The sequence below is a fragment of the Gracilinanus agilis genome, chromosome X (assembly GCF_016433145.1).
Source record: "Gracilinanus agilis isolate LMUSP501 chromosome X, AgileGrace, whole genome shotgun sequence".
Lineage (NCBI taxonomy): Eukaryota > Metazoa > Chordata > Mammalia > Didelphimorphia > Didelphidae > Gracilinanus > Gracilinanus agilis.
Window position 1 is genome coordinate 51209632 of NC_058136.1, and position 14864 is coordinate 51224495.

The 14864-nt window shown below is 40.0% G+C and overlaps 1 protein-coding gene across 1 annotated transcript in view; it reads left to right on the plus strand.

Annotated features, from left to right (window-relative positions):
- Window positions 1-14864, plus strand: part of DIAPH2 (diaphanous related formin 2) — a 923935-nt gene that overhangs the window by 712676 nt on the left and 196395 nt on the right. The window contains exon 26 of the mRNA XM_044682826.1: window positions 9977-10112. Coding sequence (XP_044538761.1) covers window positions 9977-10112 — 136 coding nt within the window. The remainder of the gene's footprint in view (window positions 1-9976; window positions 10113-14864) is intronic.

The following is a 14864-nucleotide window of genomic DNA, read 5'->3' on the forward strand; positions in this document are numbered from 1 at the left end:
TGCTACCAAAATTAGAAGGGAAGCAACAAATTGGGGGGAAAAAACCTTTATAACAAAAAACTCAGGCAAAGGCCTAATTACTCAAATACATAAGGAGCTAGATCAATTGTTCAAAAAATCAAGCCATTCCCCAATTGATAAATGGGCAAGGGACATGAATAGGCAATTTTCAGATAAAAAATAAAAACCATCAACAAACACTTGATAAAGTGTTCTAAATCTCTTATAAGGGAAATGCAAATCAAAACAATTCTGATTTACCGCCTCACACCTAGCAGATTAGCTAACATGACAGCAAAGGAAAGTGGTGAATGTTGGAAGGAATGTGGCAAAATTAGGACATTAATGCACTTGTGGCGGAGTTGTAAATTGATTCAGCCATTCTGGAGGGCAATTTGGAACTATGCACAAAGGGCTTTAAAGGACTATCTGCCTTTTGATCCAGCCATAGCACTGCTTAGTTTATACCCCAAAGAAATAATAAGGAAAAAGACTTGTACAAAAATATTTATAGCCACACTCTTTGTGGTGGCAAAAAATTGGAAAATGAGAGAATGTCCTTCAATTGGGGAATCGCTGAACAAATTGTGGTATCTGTTGGTGATGGAATACTATTGTGCTCAAAGGAATAATGAACTGGAGGAATTCCATGTGAACTGGAATGACCTCCAAGAATTGATGCTGAGTGAAAGAAGCAGATTTAGGAAAACATTGTACACAGAGAATAATACACTGTGGTACAATCAAACATAATGGACTTCTCTACTAGCAGCGATGCAAGGATCCAGAGCAAGGCTGAGGGGCTTATGAGAAAGAAAACTAGCCACATTCAGAGGAAGAAATGTGGGAGGAGAAACACAGAAGAAAAACAGCTGTTGAACACATGGGCTGATGGGGATATTATTGGGGAGGTAGACACTAAATGATAACTCTAGTCCAATTATCAATAATATGGAATTAGGTCTTAATCACTGATACACGTAAAACCCAGTGGAACTGTGCTACAAGGGGTTGGGGGAGTTTAGGGGAGAGGGAAAGAACATGAAACATGTAACTATGGGAAAATATTCAAAATTAAAATTAAAATTAAAAAACAAACATTTTAATAAATAAATCAAAAAGGCAGAGAAATAAAGGAAATGGAATGGACAATAGTAATCTGTATTCAAATAGTTTCTTTCCACTTTTTTGCTCCCTGGCTTTTCACCTGACCCAGTTTTAAGGGATTAGTTTCTATTCTTGATTTCCTTTTCCTTTGCCTTCCCTTTTTGATCTGCTCTTTATAGTTTGAAGTTTGTTTAGCTTATGATTGTTCCCTCCTCAACTCTGTTACAATTGTTTGAGTCCCTTGTAACAATGAGTTATTCATAGCTTAAAGAGCTGGATAAATTGTAGGTCTTCTATATGAATCAACTTGTTAGAGTGTCAAGAGCCCTACTACATAGGCCAGGCACTGTGCAGAGCTCCAGGGATACAAAGAGAAAGCAAAAACCATTTCCTACCCCAGGACCTGATATTGTAGTAGCGGAGACAATATTTACATAAGTGGACATGATCCATTACCAAGTTGTTAGAGAAAGGACAAGGACAGGGCCCCTATAGAAGGTGAACTTTGAGCTGACTCCAGAAGGTGAGCATGTTTCTGAGGGACAGGGGAGGAGGAAATGCTTTCTGGGTATGGATTAGGAAAAGTTTCTTGATTATATGAACAGGGGAAGGATGAGGTGAAAGAGGACCGGAAGGGTAGGAAAGACAGGGTTGTAAAGAGCTTTGATTGTCATGCAGAGAACTGTTATTGATCCTAGAAGAAATAGGGAGCTACTAGAATATGGATAATACAGTGATATGCAGAGTGGGAAAATCATTTTTCAGCATTGTTTAAGATGGGGAAATGGAAGTGGGGAAATTCTCTAGGCAGAGACATTAATAAAGGCCATTGTAGTAGTCCAGGTGATAAGAGCCTGAAGGGTGGTGGTCATGTGAGTAGAAAGGTATGTGTGCCAGAGATCTTGTGGTCAGAGAAATGATGAGATTTGGAAACTGTCTATATAGGGTGAATGAGAGTAAGAAAGGAGGATGACCCTGACGTTGTGAGTAATAGGCAGCATCACTTTTGGAGCATGTTAAATTTGACATGCCCCTGAGGATATCAAGTTCAAAAAGTCCAACAGGCTGAATGAAGTGGGAATGGAACGCAGGAGACAGACTATGAACCCAGAAGGGTGATTTAGATTATGAAGTAAGAGGGCATAAAGGGAGAAAAAGGAAGAGTAATTTATTTACTACCTCAGTGGTAGGAAATAGTGGGATTGTAAGATTAAAGGAAAAAATGTATCAGGCTTGTAGTTTTTGTACAGTTAGGGGTGCAGTAGATAGAATGTCTGGACTGGAGTCACAAAGACTCATCTTCCTGAATTCAGATGTGGCCTTAGATACTTCCCAGCCGTGTGATCCTAGATAAGTCATTTCACCCTGTTTACCTCAGTTTCCTCTTCTAGCAAATGAGCTGGAGAAAGAAATGGCAAACTGCTCCAGTATCTTTGCCAAGAAACCCCCAGATGGGATCGTGGAGAGTCAGACACAACTGAAACAAGTGAACAAAAGCTCTGTCATGGGGCATATTTTACGCCTCTTGAAACTGCTGAGTGATAGCTACTTCAGGAGCCTGCCATAGGTCAGTCAGGTCAGCTTATATAACCACATAAGTAGCTGTTGCTCTGGAGTTAGTACATGTGTTCCAGAGATACTGCACCCTATTATTTGACTACCTTTTATCACATCAGAACAGTCATTTGCTAAAGTGGCATAAAAGTGTAGCTGCAAAATGGGGTTACTCAATGAGCAATTTATTCATAGTCAGAATCTGGGCAATTAGATAATTATCTTTAATTCTTCTCTTCTTTTAGAAACTCTTTTTAAATAAACATTTATTGGATGTTTAGAATCAAATCAACAAATATTTACTGCTATTAATAACTAACATTTTTAGAATCCTTTCCATTTCCTAAAGTGCTTTTCTGCCCAGAAGACTTTATATGGCCTATAATTTTCATTTTCTAGATAAGAAAATGTGGCGCTTTTGGCTTAGCCAAGGTCACCCTGTTGGCAAGCGATGGAGCTGGAATTCTCACTCTGGTATCCCAGCCCCACTTGTTCTGCTCTTTCCACCATGCCACCTTGGGCATTTTGACTTTTTGCCACTACTAGCCTTACTCCTGAGTGGGACACAAATAAAATAGCCAATGATATTCCCTGCTTTCAGAGAGCTTCCTGATTTATGATGTAAAAAAGTCCTCTGGACAGGCTGAAGAAAGGCTTCCTTGAATCCATAGCAGCCCAGGGCCTTACCACTGCAGGAGACAAGGAAGAAGAGGGAGTTTATTCTAGACATGACAGCAGCCTACTGTCAGCATGCAGAGGGGACCAGTAGAATTCCACATTTGGGAAACAATAGATGAGACAATTTGGCAGGATCATGCGGATGACGCTGGTAGATATATATATAGCCAACCTTAGGAATGACCAAGTCATGATTCAAAAAGGTCTGATAAGAGAGCATTATGACTCAGAAGTAAGATGAAGGAGCAACTAGATGACTCAGTGGATAGAGAGTCAGGCTTAAAAGATGGGAGTTCTTGGGTTCAAGTCTGGTCTCAGACACTTCCTAGCCATGTGACCCTGGAAAAATTGCTTAACCCCCGATGCCTAGCCCTTACTGCTCTTCTGCCTTGGTTAGTATCGATTCTAAGATGGAAGGAACAGTTAAAATAAGATGACAAGATGAGAGTATAAAGAAGTAACAGAATATTTGAGTTTGAGGGGACCTCAGAGGCCATCCGGTGACTTCTTCATTATGTATATGGGGAATCTGAGGCCCCTGGAGGTTAAGGGACCCCCCCAAAGTCACACAGGTTGTATATGTCAGAGGTAGCATTCGAACTCAAATTCCCTGGCTTGAGAGCCAGTACTCTTTCCACTATAGAATAACTCTTCTTTGAAGAGGTAAATAAAAGATGTGAAATAAAAGCTTATACTTGGAAACTTTAAGTGAAGAGCAACCCATCATCTTCCATTTCACTTTTGGGCAGTTCTGATTATTAAGCAATTTCTTCTTTTGTTATACCTCAATTTCTTTCTCTGCAACTAAGATCTCTGCTCTTGGGATTGTGATGGCCCCCATTACCTCTAAGATCAAAAATGATACCTCTCTTTAGCGTTTAAAACCAGGGCTGCTAAGTGGTTAGAGCAGTGGAGAGAATCCAGGCCTGGAGTCGAGATGACCTGGGTTCAGATCTGGATGCATACACTTCCTAGCACTGTGACCCTGGGCAGGTCACTTTACCCTGTTTGCCTAGCCCTTGCTCTTCTGTCTTAAACTAGTTACTAAGACAGAAAGTAAAGGTTTTTTTTTAAAAAAAAAGACCTTCATAACCTATCCATTTTCCTACAGTGTACATCTGACCATGTCACCCCCCCACTCAGGCAACTCCAGTGTTTCCTGTTGCCTCTCAGATCAAATATAAGCTTTTCTTTTGAGCTTTAAAATCCTTCTGAGCCTCTCTCAAGTCTACCTTTCTAGGCCACATTACTCTTCTCCTTACATTTTATGGTTGAGGCAAACTAGTCTTTCTTCTGACACAAAACACTCCAGAATCCTATCCTCGCATCTTTCCACTAGCTCTGCCTCATGCTGGAATGCGGTTCACGGTTCCCCTGAGAATCCGAGGTTCAACTCAAGCTCCATCTTTTACATGATGCTGCCACTCTTCAAGTGGTTACGTCCTTCCTCACCAAAATGACTTTGTACCTCTTTTGGATATTTATGCTGTCTTCTTCAACAGAACAGGAGCTTTTCAAAGCCAGGAGCCAGATCTCATATCTCTGGATCTCCAGTCACTTATACAGTACCTGGCACATAGTTAGGGCTGAATTACCCGTACTGATTAGTTGACTGACAAAGTCTCAGAGTTTACTTGGAAGCCATTCGGTCTACACTGTACTTGTATAATAATAATATAATAATAATAGCTGGCATTTATATGGTACCTACTATGTACTAGAGTTTACAGATATTATTTCATTTGATCCTCACAACTCTACAAGGTTAAAAGCCACAATCTTCTGATCCTTCATTGAGATCTTTCTACAGCCTACCCTAGGCCAGCAGAGAACCAAATGGGATATTGGAGACTGTCGAGGGAGAAAAAGAGCCAGAATGCTTGTTCATAAATCAAGATTTAACTTTCCTTCATCACTTCAACATGTAGCTTCCTTTCTCAGAGATCTAGTTCCTCTGAGCCTCTGTATGTAATTCCTTGGTTTGATTTTCTATAACAAATTTGCTCATTTTCTTCTCCCACATCTCTTCATCCCATCAGAATCTATCCTTATCCAAATTTTTTTTTCTAGATGACTCTAGTAAACTAAATTTCTCTTCCTGTCTCATCAAACATCTCCTTTCCCTTTTCCCCTGATCCTGCTAGTAACACTTCCAGGCTTGAAGCTTTGGGGTTATCTCTTCCTGCCTCATTATCAAGTCAGTTCCCAAGTTTAGTGGACTTTGCCTTCAGTTTTTTCTTGCAGTTAGCTCTTCCTTTTCTTGTTAAATATTTTTAGATTTTTATCTATATTTTTTTGGTAGCACAGGGGATAGGGCAGTAGACATTTACTGGTTGTGTGTCCTTAGGCAAGTCACTTAACATCTGTCTACCTCAGTTTCCTCAATGCCCTGTTAAGACTCATGCAGGATCTATAGGAATACAACTATAAAACATTCTTTGAGAAGTAAAGGCAGACCTAAATACTTGAAGAATAATTGAAGCACCCTAATTAAATTAATTCATTTAACGCAGTAACAAAGAAATACCAGTGACTACAGGACATCTAGCTTGAAAAGATCTAAATGACAGTAAGATTAGAATACAGAATTTACTTTAGAGGAATTTACTTTAGAGGTCAGGAAGAGGAGAAATGTACATATGGAGATGTACATGCAGACGTAGATAAACTGAATGAGAAAATTATACACAATAACTACAACAATCTAAAGAGCATGCTGACATGGGAGACAGACATTATCCTATGAAACTTGTCTTGCTTTTCTGAAATTGATCCTGAATCTGGAGCCTGAGAAAAAGAAAGGGTGGGGAACAATGTTGGCGAGCCAATTTTATGTTGTTTGTTTTGTTTTCAAGTAGTTTAGTAAAGTCAGAAAAGACGTGCTTGCTTCTTCAGATTAAAAAGTGACCTCAATGTAGCCAGTGCCCTTAGATGTGAACTGTTTGGAATTTTCTGAACCCATTTCATCCATTTCTTACAGCCTAATTGGAATAAATGAGAGGTCTTAGCATTTACATGAGCTTTTTTGCATGAGACATTTTTAGTCCATAGGTCTCATTTGTTAATTATGCCCAGCAAGGGAAATAAGAATTTTAATTTATTCATATTTTTCAGCAGAGCAAGAGATATTTTAGCAAGAGATTTAAAATGAGGTTGGTGAATATGTTTTGCAGTAAATTTTTTGTTACTTTGCCCCTTTTCACAAATCCTTGAGAAACAGATTTGTTTGTAAGTTTATTTTTTATCAGTCTGCTGTTCAAGCATGCTCTCAATTAGCACTCTTTAACCGTGACCCAATCCTAAACCGTAGAACAACTTTAGACATTTGATGTTCCCATCCACCAAGCAATAATGATGCCTGGCTACCTCCTAGTGATGCTTAGAAATTCCTAAATTATGGTTAGGAAGGCACTCTTAGAAACAGAAAATGGTGTCGATCACAGTCCATTATTTGGGAACTTGGGGGATACTCTTTTCTCTATTACCATTGGTCATTTGTTACCCTATATTTTAATGAAATTTTTTATTTCCTCAGTTTATTGTAATTTGGGGTTGAAATGATATAAATAGGGGTATACCAGCCTAGTGCCTACAGAGTCAGATTTAGAATCAGGAAAACCTGGATTTAAATCCTGTCTCAGTCACTTACTAGTTGTATGTCCCTTAGTAAGTCATCTAATCTTTATGAGCCTCAGTTTGTTCATCTATAAAATGGGTATACTAATAGGACTTGCTTCCTAGGGTTTTTTCAAGATCTAATGAGATAGTGTATAGTTCTGAGCCTTAAAGCATTATGCAAATCTCAGCCTCTATTATTACTACTTTATTTTTTTCTTCTTTTTTGATGGAATTTAAATAAAAATGGTCCTGGGACAAGCCATCATCTTACTATGTTATAACCTCTATAGAGAGAGTTGTACAGACTGTCGTTCAGATGGATAAAATAATTGCTGTATAAGCTTACTGAAAGCATCCTCAGAGCACCCACATGTTTTTGAGCTCTTCTGCTGGATCTCCCTGTTTTCAGTCAGAAAGCTATTATATCTATCCAGGTGAGATGGTGAAAGTCATACTAGGATTATGACTGTATGAGTATAGAGATGATGTATATGGGAAATGTTGGCAATGAACTGGCCACATAAGAGGAGTGAGAACTTAAGGCTAACAGAGAGGTTGTGACCATTTTGTGGTAACTCCAACAATAATAAGGACATTCAGAAGAAGGAAGGGTTTAAAGGGGAAAAGCAATGAATTCTCTTTTGGACTTGTTGAGTTTAAGAGGTCTACAGGACATTCTTGTCTTTCTTTTAATAATTTCCTTTTTCCAATTACACATACAATTTTTAACTTTCTTTTGAAACAAAATTTGGAGTTCCAGGTTTTCTCCTTCCCTCTCTCCCTTTCTGCCTCATTGAGAAGGCAAGCACTTGGATCAAGGTGATACGTGGACAGTCATGTAAAACATATCTCCATATTAGTCATGAGAAAGAAAACATAGACCAAAAATATCATGGAAAAAAATAAAGTAAAAATAGTATTCATTCAGACGCCATCAGTTCTTTCTTGGAAGGTGGATGGCATTTTTTATCATAAGTAAGTCCTTGAGAACTGTCTTGGATCTTTGTATTGCTGAGAATAACTAAGATAGTCACAGATGGTCACTGTATAAGATTGCTGTTGCTGTGTACAATGTTCTCCTGGTACTGCTCACTGCACTTTGCCTTTGCTTATGTAAGTCTTTCCCGGTTTTCCTGAAAGCATCCTGCTCATCATTTCTTATCCCGTAATTGTACTCCATCACCATCATATACCATAACTTGTCCAGCCATTCCCCAATTGATGAATATCCCCTTGATTTCCAGTTTTTTGCCACTATGAAAAGAGCTGCTATGAACATTTTTCTACAGATAGGTCCTTTTCCCCTAGTGAAAAAAATTGTATCAGATATCTCAGATCAGGATCTAATATGCAAGATACATCGGCAGCCAATAAAATAAATGAGACCAAAAGTCATTCTCCAATAGATCAGTAATCAAAGAATATAGACAAATAGTTTTCAAAAAAATCGCAAACTGCAAACATCCAGATAAAAAAATGCTCGATACCACTGATAATAGAAATGAAAATCAAAGCAGCTCTGAGGCTTCATCTCAGACACAGAAAATATGATAATAGATAAGAATAGTTTAAGTGGGAGGGATTGGGGGACAGCTGGGTGGCCCAGTGGATTGAGAGCCAGGCCCAGAGATGGGAGGTCTTGGGTTCAAACCTGGTCTCAGACACTTTGTAGCTATGTGACCCTGGGCGAGTCACTTAACCCCCATTGCCTAATCTTTACTGCTCTTCTGCCTTGGAACCAATACATAGCATTGATTCTAAGATGGAAAGTAAGGGTTTAAAAAAAAGCTAGAGGGATCATAGAAAGATGGACTATTGTTGGGGAGCAGCTGGGTAGCTCAGTGGATTGAGAGTCAGGCCTAGAGACGGGAGGTCCTAGGTTCAAATCCGACCCCAGACACTTCCCAGCTGTGTGACCCTGGGCAAGTCACTTGACCCCCATTGCCCACCCTTACCACTCTTCCACCTAGGAGCCAATACACAGAAGTTAAGGGTTTTTTAAAAAAAGAAAGATGGGCTATTGGTGGAACTAGGAGTTTATTCAACCCTTTTAGAAATAAGTTTGAAATTATTCTAAGAAAGTGATTTAAATTATCCAGAGATCACATTACTAGGTGGACGCTTGAACATGGTCATTAACAGAAATGCTCACAGTTAGCAAAACACAGAGCAACAAATTCATTCCCCTTTGAGGATTGGATAAAGAAAAGGTCATGCATCAATGCAAATTTTTTTCTTTTTTTTATTCTTCGTTATAAAGGATAGCTCTCAATAGGTGATATAAAAACAAAGATATTAATACAAGTTTTTTTAAGATACTTATCTCATCCTCGAGGAACTCAATATTGCTACTACTACTGGCCATTTTATGTTAGCCTCTCAGTTGAGCTAAAAGGATATTCTAATCCTCTTGTGAGCTGTCAGAATCTTTCCAGAACAATGACAGCATCTTGAAATATGGTCTCCTAATACCTTGAAAGTTGCTGGTTCTTGTTGGCCCAGGAGCAAAAAATGTTTTCTGCATGTCTAATGAATTGTTTAAACATACAAAAACACTGTGATAATCACAGATATTTCATCTCTCTAATAATATTACAATTTGCTACGTTCTCTGGATCATTAGGTGTATATTTAAAAAAAGCAATTAAGTATGTGATGAAATAATGAATTATTAGCAGAGTTGATTGTGTCACACTTTCATTTCATGTTTATCAAAGCATATTCTGAATTTTAGGCTCTCCTGAAAAAATACCTTCATCCATTTTTAACGTTTGTGTTTTTCTAATATTTTGACACCCAAGAAATACCATCTGAGCCTTGGATTTCTTCTAACATTTTATGCTTGTTGAGATATGTTCTTGAGATAAATTATTCCCTTATTTTTTCCCCAAGGCATCCCCATTGATCTTCGGGCAGTTAAAGTTCCTCCCTTCTCTGCATGTAAACATGATCTTTCAAATCTTCAGGATCTCCATCATAATTAATGAGAAATTTTTCTGTTTCATATTTGGTAATGCAGGAAGCAGTGAAGGAAAATAACAAGAGAAGAGAAATGGAGGAGAAAAGCAAGCGAGCCAAGCTTGCCAAAGAGAAAGCTGAGCTAGAAAAGCTTGAACGACAGAAGAAGAAGAAGCAGCTGATGGAGATGAACAAAGGTATGGCCCTCTCGAAGGCACAAGTGTCTGAATATAATCAGGAATATTCAGAGTTTGCTGAGGGAGTTTGTAAGTTTATAACTGCCATGTTCCCAGAGAAGTTTGCCTCTCCTTATTATAGTGTCCATTTTCCACAGTTTTCTCTCTCCTGAACTCCAGTCTCATCTCTCCAACTGCATATTGGAAATTTCCAAGCAGAAGTCCTGCAGCCATCCCCAACACAACATGTCCAAAACAGGGCTCGTTATCCTTCCCCACCATGCCTTCCTCTCTTCCAAACTTACATATTACTGTTGAGGGCATCATCATCCTGCCAGTCACAGTCTGAAAAGCTCAGTGTCACGCTTGAGTTCTCCATCTCCCTCCCTTCCTGTTTGCCTCACCAAGTCTTGTTGATTCTCATAATTTATCTCTTCTTTTCCCTCTCCTCAAATATTTAGTTCAAGACCTGAGTATCCCTCACTTGGGCTCTTATTCTAGTCGCTTCCCCTAACTGGTCTCTCTGTCTCAAATCTTTGCACTGTCCAGTCTATCTCACCAAAGAGAGTTTCCTAAACTCTGCCGTGGCCTGTCATTCGTTCCTCAGGAAATTCTGGTATCCTCTTCTTGCCTGTAGGATCAAATGTCAACTTCTCTGTCTGGTGTCCTGGCCCCAACCCACATGTCCAGGCACATTCCGTGCTGCTCCCTTTTATTCACTCCGCAGTCCCGTCCTTCTGGACTCCTAAGTGAAACTCACGCATGAGATTCCGCTTTGGGCCTCTGTGCTTTCGTATGACCAGTCATTAAAGTGCCCCTTCCTCACCACCACCACATGGAGTTCATATTTCTCTTTAAAGCACTTTCCAAACATTATTCATTCACGAGGCCTTCATTATCCTCCACTAAATTACTATGCATTTATTTTGTACTTTATTATATGTTGTACGTTATCCTTCCTATTAGAATATATAGCCGGGTTATTCTGAATAAAGGGTTTACTGGAAGTCAGGGTTGGCAAATCTTTTCAAGTACCCAGAGGGCAAATTCAAGCTGTCTGTGAGCCTCCAGATTACTGGAGAGAGCTTAAAGGGAGAAAGTGCTTGCTTTGGGCAGCTGGACAGAGGGGTGGGGCATGAAAAAAATGTCCTCAGGTGCTGGGAAGAGGGGGAATGGAGCAGCTCCCCAGGTGTAGGTTCTGCACAAGTGCCATGGCTTCACCAGTGTGGAACTAGGTTCACATCCCACTTCAGATACTTAAATGCCGTGTGGCCCTGGGTAAGTCACTTAACTTTGTTTTTCTCTTGTAAAATAAGAGGGTAGGACTTAATGGCTTTTCTAATTTCTTTTGGCTCTAAAGCTATGATCCTATCATTGTAAACTTCTTAAGAACAAAAACCATTTATATTTTTACATTCCTATCTCCGGAACCAGCAGGGTGTCTGGCATAGAGTAAGTTCTTAACAAATGCTAATTGAATTAACTGAAGAAAAAATAAGTGATGAAGATACAGAGAGATTTTGCATAGGAGATGAGGGCTCTCCTAGTAAATTGTCTTAATTTTCCCATTGAAGTAGGATTGCTCATGCTGGGGTGAGGGGTCAGGGGTGGAGGGTGGCAGTGATGATACAGATAATTTTAGGAGATTTAAGAAGAAAAGTCTTAGAATAGCTACTAATAATAATTAATTGGGAAAAAGTTAACATAGCTGTGCAGCAGTGAGGGCCCCAGCAAGCTCAAAGAAAGTTTGCAGTGGGCTCATTTAACATAATTATGTGACTTACTCCATCAGTCTTTTAATAGACTTTAAGAGGTCCTGATAAAAGGTGTTTGGTGAGAGTAGCATTAGGTTGGTGCTAGACACTGTCTCTTCTAGCATTCTCTATGTATATTCCCACTGATTTGTGTCTGAGTACATCCAAGGTTTAGTGGGAATGGAATGTTTTATAAATACTAGGCCATTTCAGTTAAAATGCCTTTTAATTTTGAGTGATGGCAAAGTCTCATCATCTCCATATTATCTCAAAGGATGAAAGCTTGCCGAATGATGACTGCAGAAGAGAGATATGGGAGTGATAGTGAGGAATAAGTCATATGCTTACTCTTCCTACTGGCCTACTATATCCATCATCAACAAATATTTATTAATCACCTGTGTAAAAGGGTAGGCTTGACTCAGGATTAACCCAAGGTAGTTTAGATCTGATACTGATGAGGCACAAAATAGGTTACTCATAGGATATTGAACAATTAATCCTGCGTCAGCAGCTATAGGGCAGTGATGGTGAACCTTTTTGAGACCAAATGCCCAAACTGCAATCCTCATGCTGTATATTAGTCCCTCATCTTACCCCAGACAGAGAAGGGGGCAAGCCCCCTCAGGCATGCTCCAGTACCTGTGCCAAAGGTTCACGAATCCTGAGCCTGGGTTCCTGGAAGGATGGCACTGTACTCAATAGTAATAGTAATCTGGAGTAATCTGGGGGAGGAGAGGGCAGGGTTTGAGGGGGAAACCTAATGAGTTCTGTTTGGGACATGTTGAATGAGGTGCCTATTGGACTTCCATATTGAGATGACCACAAGGTGGCTTGTGATGTGGGATCTGACAATGATGCAGATAGATCTGGAAGTCATATATGGAGAGATGATAATTAAACCTTTGACAGCCAATGAGATCACCAGGCAAGGTGCTTTAGAGAGAAAAAAAGAGAAGAAGGCCCAGGATACAACCTTGGAAAATCCTCGCAGTTACTAGGAGTGACATGGATAAAGAACTGGTGAAGGAGGCTGAGGAGTGGTCAGAGAGGAAGGAGAACTAAGAGGGAACTTAGAAGAAACTCCAGTGAAGATGGAAAACCCTGGTAGAGGAGGTACATGTAAGGATTATCCTGTGCTAGAGAAATGTTAGCAGAGGTTGATGTCTTCCATAGAAAACTCGATTTCTGTGTATAGTCAAAGTTAAAGGGGAGTTTGTTACAATCTTAATTGGACCTCTTTCATGAGGGTAAACAGTGCAAGAGGAGGCAGAATAGGGCAAGTGTGAAGATGAATAGCCATGGGATAGCTCAGAGTGGGAACAGGAAAAGGAGATTTTTGCCTTGTGCAAGATTAACTTTGAATTCTAGAAATCAGCAGGTAAAATGATGAGTCTATTTGTCTTTGGATGGAATCAACTAGGACTCCCGCCCTGTATGTTTCAGGATGGCAATAATCTGTTCTTTCTCCAGCTACTAGGGAAGGAAGGCGTTGAGACAGCAGGAGATCAAATTGGGCATCTGGGTAGATAAATACCTAGAGCAGATTGTTTTCCTTCATGTGTGGGTGGGTGGCAGGGGCCAGGGGGAGAGAAAGAAGCTAATGTTCTTGTTAAATTCATACCATATACTTTTGATTAAGATGCTAGTGCTATAGCATTCTCCCTGGCTTAAAGGGATGTTGCCTTGATAGTCCTGTTGCAAAGCACAAAGCCTGACTTTTGTAGCCTGATTAAAAAAGCCAGGCGGTATGGCCCTGGTTAGCAAAAATAATCTAGTGTTCATCAAAGCAGCAAGATGGGAAAGGAGGATATGATTGATCGTTGAGTCTTAGCTTTGCCAATTGGGGACTTAAAGAGCTTTGCTATTCAAGGGCCAGGAGGACCATGGCCTTAAAAGGCAATCTAACCAGAATCAAACTGAATATGGGATGCCTTCACCTTCCTTGAGCTTTTCTCCTCTGGTGAGATCTGTTGTACTGAGTTAATCATTCCCACTTGTAAAATTTGCACCATTTTGTCTAGAGCTTGTCTTTTTTCCCCCAGTTAGATGGAAAATGATGGTAAAGATATCAGAGGAGAGTTATAATGGTCTGGTGACTGAAGCCCCTGATTAGCATCCGATGTGGTGGTTCTAGATTGGAGATCATGAAATTAAAAGGAGATCATCACTAGACATGATGCAGTTGGTTTAGAACCAGCAAGAAGATGAGAAAGGTAGAAAAGGGAGCGAGGCAGTGAAAGTGGAGGGCAAGTAGACGTAGAGAAATAACTAATGAGGCATAATTCATCCAAGGCAATCTTCAGAATAATGATTATACACACACTCTCTCTCCACCCCGTGGAAGCTCAGACTCTAGATCCTAGTGAAGACAAGTATATTTCCATAATGCCTACTCACTTGTGCCCAAGGACCCAAGGGACTTGGAGGTTGAACTTCTTTGCTCATTTGCCTTGAGTGTGATCACCTATAAAGTAGATTCATTTTCATTCTAGGCATCCTTGCTTGTTTCTTTTCCTCTTCAGAGCCAGTGTTACTGCTGATAACTGGTTCTTTCCCTTAGTGATTTCCACCATTAAGTGTCCCCACCCTTTCCCTCTCCTAATACCAAGTAAGCAGCAACTCTCCTGGGAGCTCACCCAACCTGGGCATGTGTGAGGAAGCATCCTTGCATGCCATGCCCTCTCATGGTCACTAGTACAGTTTTTGCACTGACCAAAATGTGCCAGAAGGTACAATTGTGAGTTTGTAGTATATGTGGTGTGGGCACCCCCAGTTTTTTTAAAACATTTATTAATATTCATTTTTAACATGGTTACATGATTCATGCTCCTCCTTTCCCCTTCGCCCCCCGCACTCCCCCCACCCATGGCCGATGCTCATTTCCACTAGTTTTGTCATGTGTCCTTGATCAAGACCAATTTCCAAATTGTTGGTAGTTGCATTGGTGTGGTAGTTTCGAGTCCACACCCTCAATCATGTCCACCCCGACCCATGCGTTCAAGCAGTTGTTTTTCTT